This window comes from Impatiens glandulifera, chromosome 1 (assembly GCF_907164915.1).
Source record: "Impatiens glandulifera chromosome 1, dImpGla2.1, whole genome shotgun sequence".
NCBI classification, from domain to species: Eukaryota; Viridiplantae; Streptophyta; class Magnoliopsida; order Ericales; family Balsaminaceae; genus Impatiens; species Impatiens glandulifera.
The window spans coordinates 87,179,499-87,195,172 of record NC_061862.1 but is presented as its reverse complement, the minus strand read 5'-3'; the positions used below and the strand labels follow the sequence as shown (position 1 = coordinate 87,195,172).

At 33.0% G+C, this 15,674-nt stretch overlaps 1 protein-coding gene across 1 annotated transcript; it reads right to left on the bottom strand.

Annotated features, from left to right (window-relative positions):
- Nucleotides 1-1,778: 1,778 nt before the first annotated feature.
- LOC124935248 lies at nt 1,779-6,831 on the bottom strand. The gene is made up of 4 exons (XM_047475697.1): nt 6,440-6,831; nt 3,380-3,445; nt 2,391-2,505; nt 1,779-1,982 (listed from the first exon to the last, which is right to left on the bottom strand). Exons 1-4 carry the CDS (start codon nt 6,829-6,831, stop codon nt 1,779-1,781), a joined length of 777 nt encoding a protein of 258 aa, XP_047331653.1.
- Between the last annotated feature and the right edge of the window lie 8,843 nt (nt 6,832-15,674).

Sequence of the window (15,674 nt, the reverse complement as noted above, 5' to 3'; positions counted from 1 at the left end):
TCAATGATATTTTTTTATTGAAAAAGATCCATATTTTATGAATAGTAATAAAATATGTTAGTATTCAATGATCTGCGAATGTGAAACCATCAAATGACAAAATTCTGAAATGAAATGCATAATCTATTTGAAATTGCGAAAACCTATGTTGTTTCAGGGAATTACCTCCAGTTCTATTCTGCCATAAAACACGCCTATCCAGACATCCAGATAATCACAATTTGTGACGGTTCTTCTCAACCATTGGATCATCCAGATGATTTTTATGTAAGATAAGTAATTTTGTATAAATTAGAATTTGAACTGAATATTCTCACAATCTTCCTTCCTGTTATTAGATTTTTTTTTGTTAATAGATTGATTTTCTCAACAAATTTATAACAATGCAGATGATGTCTTCTCTAAGACTTATAAGTTTGATCAAACATCACGAAATGGCCCAAAGGTACGCGCTAAATCTTGTCTTATATTTACTTAATTCCATAAATATATATTAACAAAAAGATAATTGTTGCAAGAAACATTTAGATGGTTCTGAGGCCGACTCTATTATTTCAGGCTTTCGTTAGTGAATACACTGTGACAGAAAAAAATGTTGGTCAAGGAAGCCTTCTAGCAGCATTAGCTGAAGCTGGATTCCTTATTGGTGTAGAAAAGAACAGTTTTTTTTTTATATAATTCTAAAAAAAGATCATTAAAAGCTTGCTTATAGATGATAATACTTGGTTATATGTAAATATAGTTTTTTTCCACTAATATGCAAAAAATGAACAAGGAGGCAATTATATATCTTCTTTACTTTTTCGAATTTTTAACCTTTCTTTGCTCGCCTTTGATACTTGAATGCAATGATGTTGTGTCAATGGTCAGTTATGCACCTCTGTTTGTTAACTCCAATGATAAAAGGTGCATATGTTTTATTTGACTCTTGTCTACTATAATACTATTACACTAATGATGGTGTTTATATCAAAGTGATACTCTATTTTTTATATGATCCCAATGAAGAGTCAACATATTTTGTGAAGGTGGTACATAATGGAACACATAATCTGGAACAACAGATTTAAGGAGGATTTCACCCATATATAAGTTCGTTGCAATGTGTAGTTGGCTCCAATCCAGAGTGTGTTTGATAACATAGACACGAAAATAGATGTAACGATCTCCCCGCATTCGTTTACATGTTTAGACTTGACAATTGATCACTTAAACCATCTGCATACAATATCAGACAACGCCACTGCAGTCAATACTTTCAACATGAGAAAGACTCAATCTATCTTACTCGAAATACAGTAATAAAATTGTGGGGATGTATAACTATGATCACTACAAAGTAGTTAATTAATTATATATATGTTTGACTTCTTTATTATTGATTGTGCCTCTTGGACTGCACTGCACAGATGCATGTTTATTTTATTCTATGGCTGTTGTTTATGTTTGAATTTGAGAAAAATATCTCATACTAATTTAATGGTCAAAATTAATCTGGTTTCTTTTAGTACTTCCACTTAAAAGGCAAAAAATATGTAGAAATGATCTCAAACCAGTCATTTTGGAAAATATAAAGGCAAACAAGAAAATAGAATTAAGCCACAAGCTTAAAGAAAAGATATCACTGTCATAGTAACATTTTTAACAAAAGATCACAAACCAGATTACCATTATCTCACATTATGATTGTCTAATGTAACATTTTTAACAATGTTATTATTACAAATATCATATGATAGAAATTACTTGGTCGGTCGGTGTCTTATGAGTTCACACAGCTAATAAGTAACTTCATAAAGTCTTAGCCTGGTGGCCAGTTCATTTGACGTCCCCCAAGGAGATGGACATGAAGGTGTTGATTTACATTCTGCTAGTCCATCATTAATCACAACTCTAAAGCCATCTTCAAGGCCTTCCTGCTTGGCAACAATTTTGGAAGTGCACATTAGTCGGCCAAGAATCTCACAGTGCCTCTCCTCAGCCTGACAATAATATTAAGCAGCTATCTATTAGTTTTTCGTAGACTTATGTTATTATGCAGTTTTCTATCTAAAAGGGTTAAAGTTTCGAACAAATTCTTTTTTTCTTATATAAAAATACAATTTTTTTAGCTTGTCCAAGTTATATGCCCATTTATTCTTCTGAATTTCTTTGGGAGTGAATGAAGCAACTAGGTTCAAAAGAAAATATAGTCAACCAAACCAATCCTTGGATTTGCACTGAAAAATGAGAATTCCCCATCAAATAATTGGTTTAGTTTAGGTATGTTGTCATAGGACCACAAATGAAAAGTTCTCAGGGTCATGTGGGCTAGCCTAAAAGACCCCAAAAAACTAACAAAATAGTTAGTTCAGTAAATTTATGAATTTTTTAACCAAAATAGTTAGTACCTGAAGCAAAAACGACTTCATCACATTAACATCATAGACGTTCTCAGCAATCAACCCCTCGATAAAAAGCCACGCCAAGGCTTTGGAACATTTCTTGTCCTGTTGTGTTCCATATCTGCAGAGATTGATTACTATACTAAGAATATTGAGAAATTAAATATATAACAACTTGTGTAATGAAAATTGGAAGTAGAAGTGAGACATTTAGTCCATCACCAAACTGACATTTCCATGTTCAACTTATTAAAGAATGAAAAATGAATATAAATTATCATCTAGCCATTATATCAAGTATATAGGACCATATTGGCATATTCAACATAAACATTTTGTTCATTGCAAATCATTAGGTGTTTGAATCCCGTTGTTAAACCCTAAAGAAAATGACACAAAATTTAACCTCATTATCCTTTTGTGATCACCAAATACATTTTTTTAATGTGTTTAAGGATCTTGAAAAAAAGAATCTAGTGCTGACATTATATACTAATTAAATAATCCAATCAAAATCTAATAGTGAAGAAAGTTGACCTGCAAAGTGAAGGCTCTGTCTTCAAACTTTAAATTGCTGAAATTCTTTACTAAGAAAATCAGCTCAAATGGTAGCCTTATACTGATTGCTAAACTTACGATTTACATACTCACAGAGTCGAAGCAATAAATAAAACACTAGACAAAGAAATACATCAAAGAACTTCAACAAAAGAAACCATTATCAGAATGTAGGGTACCACATGATTCTTATTGATTCATCAATGACGTCTTCCCGACCTACCAGAAGAAGATGAAAGATATATCCATGTCAGCAAATCAAAACCTCGAACCTTAATATACAAACGAAATCAAAAGTTGAAATTCTACAGAAGGGCATGTTTTGACCAAATTCAGAAAATAATGTTTCAGATCTACGAGCAGCCAACATGATATCTCAAGTAAATGATTCGAATAGCAACATATTTCAAGTCAAAAGGTTATGGGTGCCCCATTACTGCACGCATAGAACCCCAGGTTGATTTGGAGTCACCCCTAGCAAACTCAATTCCATCAAGAATCTCCTGCAATAATGAAAAATAATGTTCAAACAAACTAAAAATTATATTTATTTCAAAAAACCAGGAAATGGAAAATGTGTACCATAGTAATTAATCCATATGTTAAGTTATTTACTTAATTGCAGCAAAAGGAAAATTTGGCAAAAAATATATGGATGCACCTTCTAAAAGATCAAAATAGGAATAGGTTCATCATCAATGGAAGATGGAAGACAAAATGAAAGAGCGTGTTTTTAATATAAATGAGCATTGAATTCATGGTTCATCGTCCAATCCGACTTTCTGCCTACTCCATCCATCAATCTGCCTACGCTAGCGAATCCTCTACCAATGTTGAGAGTGTTAAGCTCCGTCGGATTCTCCTCTTCAATTTCCATATCCATCGAAATGTTTAACTTCTGCTTCCACAGATCAATGAAGTACAAACCCAAGTGTTGTTGATTGTCATTTACATAGATAAACTTGTAAGATTTACTTAAAACCCTAAATCCTCATCCAACATAATAGCACTTGGATAATATTCAAAATCCTAGAATACATAAGAAGGCATTGAGACGAGAATGTCTTACCTTAGCGGAGCAGCGGGATCGAAGGGGATAGGGTTTGAGAGAGAGTCGGAACCCTAAAAATTGGAGATTTAAAATGAGAGTCAAAATTAGGCGTTTTATATAGTATGAAAGACGCATATTACATAATGCGCGTATATGTAATATGCGTCCTTCAATGTACGCATATTACATATTACGCGTAAGTGTAATTCGCGTAAGTGTAATACGCGTAAGTGTAATTCGCGTAAGTGTAATTCGCGTAAGTGTAATTCGAGTAAGTGCAATTACAAGGGTAAAATGGACATTTCGCAGGGCAAAAAGGCCCATTTTGCAAACATTAGCAGACACGGGCCTTTTTTGGAATTATGCCACTTATGAGGGCCATTTCATCGAAATTCCCAATAAAAAATATATGAAAGAACCAACTTTTAAGAGTCTTTTCAACAACTGGTCAAGAAAATTATATAATATATATAATATCCTATATTTCTTACATTCTTTCAATTATCCTCATCTCTTCAATTTCGTTGCCATTTCTCCCCCCAAAGGTATATACATTGGTTCTTTCTTCTTTCTCTTTCTTCTTTCTCTCTATTGTTTATATACATGAACTTTAGAGTTATTTAATTGACTAATTACTCATCTATCTCTAAATTGATCATTATATATATATATATATTTATATATATATATATTTATATATATATATATATTTATATATATATATATATATATAGTATGAGATTATATATTATATATATAATCAATGAAATCAAATCCATTTATAAAAGTAATTAATTTTGGATCTTAATCAATAGTTTGATCATGAGTTATATTTAGGTTGTTTATTTTTTAAAACTTGTACCAAAAAGAATTCTAAAAATAAAAAAAATATTCTTAAGTACAGTATTACTTCAGCACAATCTATATATATATATATATAATATTTTTCAAGTAAAACTCTTAAAGTAGGCACTTCGATTTCGATAGGTTGCATTGCATCCATTCCGTAGACCAATACAAATGGCGTTTCTCCCGTTGACATTCGAATGGTTGTTCTATATCCCCAAAAGGCGTATAGAAGCTTCTCGTGCCAATCCTTGTACGTCTGAATCATTTTCTTGATGATATTGATGATGTTCTTGTTGGCAGCCTCTACTGTGCCGTTCGTTTGAGGACGATAAGGTGAGGATTTGTGGTGTTCAATCTTGTATTTATCTAGTACTTTGAGTACTTCTCCTTGGAAGTGTCCACCATTGTCTAAGATCAAGGCTTGAGGAACTCCATAACGTGCAATGATGTTGTTGCGTATGAACTTGGCAACATGTGACGACTTGAGAACATTGTATGATTGAGCTTCGACCCACTTTGTGAAATAATCGATAGCTACAAGGATGAATTCGTGTCCGTTTGAAGCGTGAGGATAAATTTTTCCGATGATATTTGTTCCCCGTGTCGAGAATGTCCATGGTAAAGTCATGTTGTAAAGTAGAGATGCTGGAGTGTGCTTCAAGTTCGCATAAAATTGACATTGATGACACTTCTTAACATATTCTACACATTCTTGTTCCATGTTCTTCCAGTAATAGCCAAAGCGAAGGATCTTCTTAGCGAGTGATGATCCGTTTATGTGTGGGCCACGGGCCACATGTTCCTGCGTGTACTTCCTCCATGATCTGTGATGCTTGAGGTTCGTCGATGCATATCATGTTCTAACCGTCAAAGGAGCGTCGATATAGCTTTCCTGTGAGTAACACGTAGTTGGTTGCGTATTGGCGTAGAGCTCTCCAAGGTTTGGGCGCCACTTCGTTGTTTGCAATCGTCCTCTTCTCGATGTCTCGTTTCTGTTTCTAATGAATCTTCAAAGACTTGATTTTGATTCATTCCGGGATTTGCGTCATGGCTACTAACGTGACCAAAGCGTCTACGAATCGATTCTGACTTCTCGGAGCATGTGTGAATGTCACGTATTCAAACTTAGTCATTAGAGTCAATAATTGTTGATGGTAGGGTTTAAGATTCTCTCCTTTGACTTTCCATTCACCATTATCCTGTGAAATGACTAAGTTCAAGTCTCCTACTACTTCTAGACGTATCGCTCCTTTTTCATGAGCAATCTTTAAGCCAGAGATGCATGCTTCATACTTTGTTTCATTGTTCGTCACGGATATTCGAGCTTGACTAAAATTGGGTTGTCACTCTGAATGTGCACTTCTTTGGATTGAGCCTAAGTTGGAACTTCCTGATGCGTTGTAAGAATTTGTCAAGATTTTGGATGTGCCCTTCTCGATCTTTTGATTTGACAATCATATCGTCGACATAGACTTCTACTTCATTGTGGATCATATTATGAAGAATCAGCGTGATAGCTCGTTGATACGTTGCTCCTGCGTTCTTCAGTCCAAAAGGCATGACTCGATAACAAAATGTTCCGACTTCTGTGATGAACGTTGTCTTCTCCTTGTCTTCTAGAGCCATCAGTACTTGGTTGTAGCCTGAGAATCCGTCCATAAATGATAGAAGTTGATGGCCTGCTGAATGATCCACTAGCCCGTCGATGTGTGGTAGTGGGAAGCTATCTTTAGGGCTTGCTTTGTTGAGATCTCGATAGTCTACACATACTCGGATCTTTCCATTTTTCTTTGCGGCTGGGACTACATTGGCGATCCACTCTGGGTAATCTACCACTTTGAGGAATCCTGCGTCGAGCTGTTTCTGAACTTCCTCCTTGATCTTGTCCACGATGTCTACCTTCATTCTCCGAAGCTTCTTCTTCACCGGTTTTGCGTCTTCATAAAGTGGTATGCGGTGTTGGATGATTTCTGGATCAATGCCTGACATATCTTTATAGGACCATGCAAAAACATCTTTGTTTGTTTTTAAAAGTTTAGTTAAATTTTCTCGTTCTAAATCATTTAAACTTTTACCGATTAAAACAATCTGAGGATCTTCTTCTGTGTTAAGATTTATTTCAATTGTTTCTTCTATAGTGGAAAAATTCTTCTCTTGTTTATCTAGATAATGCCTCATCTCATAGGTCATTTCTGATTTAAACGTTTCATTGGAAGACATATAATCAAAAGTTTCTTCTTCATTTTTAAAATCATTGTTCAATGTTCCCACATACTTAGAGTTATTAAAATAATGTTCTGCATGTGAATGAAATTCAGAAATCATAGATTTTAAGTTCGAATTCTTTTTAGCGATTGCATGTTTTGTCAAATATGGATTTTTCTCCTCGCTGTCTGTGACGTCATCAGTTGGTTTTAACCTTAGGTACTGGGATGATCTTAGCGTCGATCAGATCTTGAATCTTTTGTTTGAGAGGGAAACAACAATTAATGGAATGCCCTCTAGTCTAGTGATATCCACACCACTCATTTGCGAACTTGCCCATTACTTCTCTCCTGGGTTCCGGTGTTAACGTTTGAATCAACTTCTTCTGCAACAAGTTCCTTAAGGCCTTCTACAATGACATCCCCAAGTCGTCAAATTTTCTACGAGGTGGAGTAGTAGTCGCACTACTTGCTTGTGATGATTGTTGACTTTGTATAGGAGAAATGAGTTCTCTTGATGAACATTTTGTCCTTGAGTTTGACGTGCTTGCATGACTCTTGTTTTGAATAAACCTTTCTACAACTTTCCAACCTTCCATGAATGCCCTGCTTACCCTTTATCTTTCTTCTCATAAGCTTTTCGAATTAAGGGGTTCGATTGTCGCATAAGTTTCGACTTTTGCTGTGAGGTCTTCAAGTTGTTGCCCCAATTGTATTAGTGTATCACGAAGATCGTCTAGCTTTAGATGAACTGACTCATTGAACCTTCTTGGTGGGTTTGTCATTGTAAATTATGATGAATATGAGTATATTGTGTTCAAGAGAACAAAGTCAGTTCGAACCCCTTTATCAAGTAAAACAAGCAATGCGTTGCTCATATGCACATAATCCCTAACACGCAATAAATGCTCAATTTACCCATTCACAATGTATAACATGTAGAAAAGGATGAGTAAAATAAGAATGAGTTATTTTATTAAAATCCTAAGTGTCATGGATAAAATCACAAACTCAGGTCATAAAATAAAATAAGAAAAGAAAGCAAGCACCCCTCATCCTTTCGTTACAATGTTGCTCATGTATCTTCATAAAGAGATTTACATTTCAAGCATAAAGAAATCTAATCTAAGTCTTCGAATCTTCAAGTATTTCCATCTTTCTTGATCGTCTTTGTGTCTCATGTGTCTCTCTTGATCGTCTTTGTGTTTCACGCGTCTTTCTTGATTATATTTACGCTTAGAATCTGAGTAGTAAAGACACAAAGAAAGAAACTAGTTACATTATATTCTTCTTTTAGTTTTTCTAAGTTTCCTCGATTTTACTCCTTTAAAATTATAAGGCTTAGCTTCAAAATTTTGAAATTGTTCACATGTTTCATGGCATTTTAAAACTTTGAATGGATAAACTGAGCGCCTAGAAATATCTATATGCATACATGTATTTATCATATATACTAGTCAAGTAAAAATGCTTCGTGAAGTGGCTTTGTTGCTCGACAGGACGAGACGTGGCAACGACTTGGTAGAATTAACTTTTTAGATTTTTGTTCTAAAGATGGAAATGGCTTAAGAGAGAGTTGTTCCACCGACAAGGATACTATCCCAAAAGGGATCTCTCGATTTAAGGGGAGCTCTCAATTGGACATCCCCCTCACCTCTATTTCAAAATCCCTCATTTTCAATAATAGGGGATATTTGAAAAGAAGAGATGATTAATCTGGGTTATTTCCTATTGTTTTTCTCAACTCTCAAATCACACAAAAGCCTTCAAGGCAAGGGTTGAGGGTGTCATTCACATTGACTACCCTTAGCACATAAAATATAGATGTGTGAGCTTCATCCAACGATGTATACCCACACACCTCCACATTGGAGCTCCAAGTCTCATGAAAATAATCAAGTAATGTGAACATGGAGTATGAATTAAAGCGTAAGAAAGTTTAAATACTTGGCCAAAATTACTTTGGAGTCAAACGTCGAATGTCCCCAGCAGAGTCGCCAGAAAACTGTGATCGATTTTTAAAAAACATTTTTTTGATCGACTAGTTTGAAAATTATGGGACGCTCTTTAAAAATTTTATTTTGAAAACGTGAGGGGAATTAATTTTAATATTTGAAAAATTGAAGTTTTAAAAATGAGGCTTTATAAACAACTCCATATCTTACCTTCCCGTCGAATCTAGGAGAGATTGAGAGTTTTTTTAATGGGAAGTATGTCATATTCCTACTTTAAATTTTTTCAATATTAATTCATTCTCACGACTAGAGAGTCGCCACCTAATTTCAAAAATTAGGAAATTAAGAGATATGTGTTCGACGTTTGGTTACGTGTGGGAAAGGGTTTTTTAGACGCTATGTCCCAAAACGCCCCTAAGGTCTCTATTAATTAATTTTGGCATTTTTTCAAATTTTTTACGCTTTACATTTTAGAATTTTAAACATTTAAAGGTTTGCATGAGATAAACAAAAAAAAGAAAGAATAAACAAAGACAAAAGAAAAACTAAAGCAAATAACTTACACATAAAGTTATCCTAAAAATCAAAACTAGACAAGTTATTAATCAAAAATTAATTGGCCTAAGTCTAGATTAATTTTTAAGAACTTTAGTGAATTATTTAAAGGGTCTAAAATTTTATTTTTTTGGGTTTTTATTTTAAAAAAATTTCAAAAAAAAGTCTTAAGTCTAAGGAAAATCCTAAGTCTAAGTTTGGGCTAGGTTCAATTTTAGTTAGGGTTTAATTTTAATTTTAGTTAGAGCAAGTGTCGCCTACGAAGCGTCAGTAGGTTGGTTCAGCAGCAGTTGCAGCAGAGGGAGCGTCGTCTGGAAAGCGTCGGTATTCTGGTTCATCAGCATTTGCAGCAGGGCAAGCGTCGTCTGGAAAGCATCGAGTTTTCACCTAATCCTAGCTAACAAACTATTTGTTGATCCAAATGAATCCCAAATTGCATAAAAATTTCCAAAAAGTCTTATATCCTAATTCTAATATCATGAAAACGATGAATTAAATCAAAACAATTTTTTATATCTTCTCTTTTCCTCTCTTTTAAACCTAACTAGATTATTAATCATATACAAGTAAATCCTAGATCTAATTTTATACAAAAATAAATCAAAACATTTTTTTTACTTTTTGTTTTGCTTAAGAAAAATTAATATATACACTATGTACAAGTAGGAATAAAAAAAAATAGACTAAACCAAAACAGAATTTATTGTAAACTTATGCAAATATTTGATTTATGCTATAGAAGAAATAAACAATAAAAATAAATAAATAAATGTTGTGCAAAGAAGCTTACAATGGGTTGCTTTCTTTGCAAAGAGGAATGGAAATTCTAAACAAGAGGCTTATGACCTAACAAAACTAGTTGGAGCTCTTGCTTAGATTCTTAAAAGAAAAAGGGCAGATTTTTTAGAGAAGCCTAAGAGAGAAGGTAGAAGGTGAATGTCAAGAGTTGAAGGTCCCCCTTTCCTAAGGTGTTAAGAGGAGTATTTATAGGCAAATCTATGAAACCCTAGGGCCCAAAGTCCCATTTAACACACTTAACCGTTTGAAAGAAAACTATTTTAAATATTTACAAATATTTAAAATAATAGAGCAATCTCCACTTGATATGTCACTAAATGTTAAGTTTTTCATCCAATGGGATTTAAGTTTTATTTAATAATGATGTAATATTTGGTCATTTTAATTTTTAATTAAAAAGGATGACCAAACCTTCATTCTCACGGTTGAATCTTTCTTTCATTTCAAATTTTCCTCTTTAGCAATTAGATCTTGGTCATGGGTCGGTCCATAGGTCGGGTCACCGGTTGGATCCGTCAATTGGATCCTTTCCTTGGCCTTACTTCGGGTTGACTTGCCTTTGATTTGGATCTTCTTGGCCCCATTACTAAATCTGATCTGGATCTTGTATGTAGATATTGGATTGAACTATTTCCCTTTATCCTTAACTTATTAAGAATCCAAAATCAATTATTTTCAAAAACTTCAATTGTTCTAAAAATAATCATCTTTAAAATAAATCGTACAATGAGCCCGTGAATGAATTCAAAATATTTTATAGGCTCAGATTTAATAAAATCATAAACTATAAAATTTGGGGGGTGAAAAATGAGTGTATATATATATATATATATATATATATATATATATATATATATATATTAGTTAGTTAAAAAGTTGAACTTATATGGTTAAAATGTCTCGCGTTCATCTAATTTGGTGTTGACTTTAAAATATAAAGTGTTATTATCATAGTTGATTAAAAGATTGTATTTTTTTTGTTAGGTTGTGAGTTCAAAACATACATATATCATTTTTAATTTTATTTTAAACCGTTTTAAGTTTGTGGGAGGGTCAACCCACAATCCGACCTAAGTATCCATTCACTCTCACATATATATCCAAATTAATCAAAATTATCGACCCGATAATCATAACACTTTAAAAATTAAGCATTATATATATATATAGATAAGTTAGGGTAAGTTCTTTGAGGTTCGTCCTTTGTGGACATGGCATGCTTTGTGATATTGCCTTCAATTTTGTGATTTTCACATGCTTTATACTCTTGCGTTTGATCTTTGTGACTTTCGCATGCTTTGTGCTTTTGTGTTCAATCTTTGTGATTTTTGCATGCTTTGTGCTCTTACGTTTGATCTTTGTGATTTTTGCATGCTTTGTGCTCTTGTGTTTGATCTTTGTGACTTTCGCATATTTTATGCTTTTTCGTTTGATCTTTGTGACTTTCGAATGCTTTGAGCTCTTGCGTTCAATCTTTGTGATTTTCACATGCTTTGTGCTCTTGTTTTTGATATTTATAATTTTCGCATGCTTCGTGCTCTTGCGTTTGATCTTTGTGACTTTCACATGTTTTGTGCTCTTATGTTCAATCTTTGTGATTTTTGCATGCTTTGTGTTCTTGCGTTTGATCTTTGTGATTTTTCGCATGTTTTGTACTCTTGCGTTTGATCTCATTGATTTTTTTAGCATGCTTTGTGATTTTGCGTTTGATCTTTGTGACTTTCGAATGCTTTGTGCTCTTGTGTTTGATCTTTGTGATTTTTCTGAAATTCTTTTTGATCTTGTTCCCGATCTTTGTGACACGAGTTTACCTTGGGTATTCTCTTTATTGCCTCAATGGTAATAAATTGACGATGATGTATCATGCGATTCTGTGATTGTGTTTTGCACTGTTTTTGGCCAAATGTGGAGATTGTTGAGTATTTGTTGGCCCAACACTATAGCTCAATAACTAGTAACCCACTTATTGGACACAATAAGAAAAAATGTACTACTCTCTTTGTGAGAGGGGTTAGGTCAAGCTTCTAGTGGTGTTGGATGCTAAAGAAAGTGTTACCTCCTTGATGTGAGGTTGTAGTGTTTCGAAAACGATAAACAAGAGTGATTGAGCCAAACTCCAAACTCCAATCACATTCACACCCAACAATATTTGTGTGTATTATATGGACATATATGTTATCTAATTTACACTAATATGAATATCCAAATTGATGTTACTGTACAATCTTGTGATATTATGTTAACTAGGTAAATGAATCAAACAATTTAAAATGGATTTAAAATAAATAATATATTTTTTAATTAATTTTTTTGATGTGTTTTGCAGGTAAAAGAAAAAAAGAGGAAGACTGTACATAAAAAATAAGGTCTGGTACAACAATACCCAGACCCCAAATTGTCAAATCAAACAAGGCATAGACGTGTCAAGCGTTAAGACCCAACAAAGGCCTTCCCAAAATGATTAGACATGAGTGTGTATTTTCCCATACCTTCCTCTAGAGATCTAAAAGAGAGAGAAAACTTGAGAGTTTCTTCCTTTGACGATTTCAGGTAGAGAGGCGACGAAGAACCCTCAAGGAAAAGACTAGTAAATTTTCAATTCATCCACACGACCGAAGGACCACCTAGAGGATTGTGCCTCTAATTCTCTATAAGATGTTGTTTTTTCCCTACGCGGTGTTGTCAAGAGCAAAAATGCAGAAAGCTTCAGATCTGCTATCGTAGAAATCGTTCCAATCAAATTTTTTCCAAGGTGGTAACTCGAAATCAGGAACCTGGCCATGCTTTTGACCAATGCGTTTTGGCAAGTTTTTCTGAGGAAATCCCTAAAGTAGGACTGGCCTCTCATGTGTTGGGTTAGGGGGAAAGATTTTGACAATACATGGGGGATTCGCTAAACTTAAAAAAAATAGATCATAAAAACACACTGAGGGGGCTTTTTTCAGATACCGAACATGAGGAGATTTTAGAGGACAACTCTAACAGGCGATCCCTATTTAGATATCCTTAGAATAAAAACTCCTAAAAGAAATTTAGAAATATTGTGTTGTAAAATATTTTGTTGAGTGTGTGATCGATTTTTAAAAAAAAATTTGATCGACTAGTTTAAAAATTATGGGACACTCTTTAAAAAAAATTATTTTTTGAAAACGTGAGGGGAATTAATTTTAATGTTTGAAAAAAATTGAAGTTTTAAAAATGAGGCTTTATAAACAACTCCATATCTTACATTCCCGTCGAATCTAGGAAAAATTGGGAGTTTTTTAATGGGAAGTATGTCATAGACCTTTTTTTTAACTATTTTTCAATATTAATTAACCTCACGACTATAGAGTCGCCACCTAATTTCAAAAATTAGAAAATTAAGAGATGTGAGTTCGGCGTTTGGTTACATGTGGGAAAGAGTTTTTTAGACGCTATGTCCCACAAAGCCCCTAAGGTCTCTACTAATTAATTTTGGCATTTTTTAAAATTTCTTACGCTTTACATTTTAGACTTTTTCCATTTTAATCATTTAAAGGGTTTGCATGAGATACAAAAAAAATAAAATAAAATAAAATAAAGAAAGACAAAAGAAAACTAAAGCAAATAAAATTGTACAAAGAAAACAAATTGTTTTTTTTTACTTAGGGTTCTTCAAATTCAAATGGCCCTTAAAGTTTTATAAAAGTTTACTAATATATAATTCAACATCATAGATCTAATTATTCAAATAATAATAATAATAAAACTGTACAAAGAAAACATTTTTTTAACCTCTTATTTACATTAAACTTTCTGTTTTTTTAGTTATATTTTATTTTATTTACATGTTAAATATGTTATTAATGTTTACATAAATCATACATAAAGTTAAAAACCTAATTAGCTAATAATTATACATACAATCATATTATATAATAGAAAAACCAAAAGCAATCTTATTATATGAAGACAAAAACTAAAGGTGAAGTCAAGAAGCTTATTACAAAGATGGTTGCTTTATTGACTCAAGTGGATGAACTCTTTTATTTCAAAGGGGCAGCCTAAAGGCACTTGAATATTAAAATGTGGGGTTTTGAAAAGAAGATGAAGGTCATGTGAAATATGAAAAGAGAGAGAAAAGAACCCTTTGCTAGGGTGTTAAGAAGAGTATTTATAGGTATAGTTATGAAACCCTAGGGCCCAAAGGCCCAATTAACACACTTGACCATTGGAATGAGATTTCTCTTTTAAACATATACAAATGCTTTAAAAAATTGATCAATCTCCACTTGACATGTCACTAAATGTCAAGTAATATCCAATAGGATTTAAGCTTTTAATAATAATGATATAATACTTGGTCATTTTAGTTTTTAATAAAAAAAATGACCAGGCCTTCAATCTTTTCTTCCACACACGGTTGAAACTTTCTTTCTTGCAATTTCTTCCCTTTTTTTTGAATCTTCCTTTTCTTTCTTTTACCGCACATGATAGGATCGACATTTCAAGATTTTTGACTGACACCATCAAGAAGGTGACCGTTGCCTTCACCTAATTCATTTTTAGCATTTGATTTCATGGGGCGGATCTTGGGCATGGGTCGGTCCATTAGTCGGGTCATCGGTCGGATCCCTCAATTGGATCCTTTCCTTGGCCTTACTTCGGGTTGACTTGCCTTTGATTTGGATCTTCTTGGCCCTATTCACAAATCTGGTCTAGATATTGCATGTGGATCTTGTATTGACCAATTTCCCTTTATCATATAAAAGAAATATAATTAAAACAAGCAATTAAAGAAATTAATTTTATTATTATTAATTATTCCTATTTCGAATGAATAATTCTAATTATAATAAAATGCTAACTAATTAAGTCAATTAATTAAATTGAAAAATCTAATCTAACAAACTAATCTAACAAACTTTTATAAAAACGTTAAAACATATTTCATAAAATATATATTTTAAATAATCAAGGTAATTAATTAAATAAAACCCTAAATATTCTAAGTATAATAACTTCCCTAAGTGTTGTAACAAAGATAAATTACTACCTTAACTTATTAAGAATCCAAAATCAATTATTTTCAAAACTCAATTATTCTAAAAATAATCGTCTTTAAAATAATCGTGCAATGAGCCCGTGAATGAATTCAAAATATTTTATAGACTCAGATTTAATAAAAGCATAAACTATAAAATTGGAGGGGTGAAAAATGAGTGTCTACAGAATGCCCCTCTTGAACAAAATTTGTAGGAAACACTCAGTTTTAGAAAAATACATGTCCAAGCTTGAAAATAAGCATTGCATTTTGAAAACACCCAACTTATAGTTTATTTCGGATCCTTTGAATGAA

Excerpts from the sequence above, each read along its gene's own strand:
- LOC124935248 (XM_047475697.1), bottom strand. The coding sequence starts at position 6,831 with ATGTCAGGCATTGATCCAGAAATCATCCAACACCGCATACCACTTTAT. Across the intron at positions 3,446-6,439 it reads GAAGACAAGGAGAAGACAAC|GAGATTCTTGATGGAATTGA; the intron begins GTTCATCACAGA and ends TCATTATTGCAG. Across the intron at positions 1,983-2,390 it reads TGAAGTCGTTTTTGCTTCAG|GCTGAGGAGAGGCACTGTGA; the intron begins GTACTAACTATT and ends TATTATTGTCAG.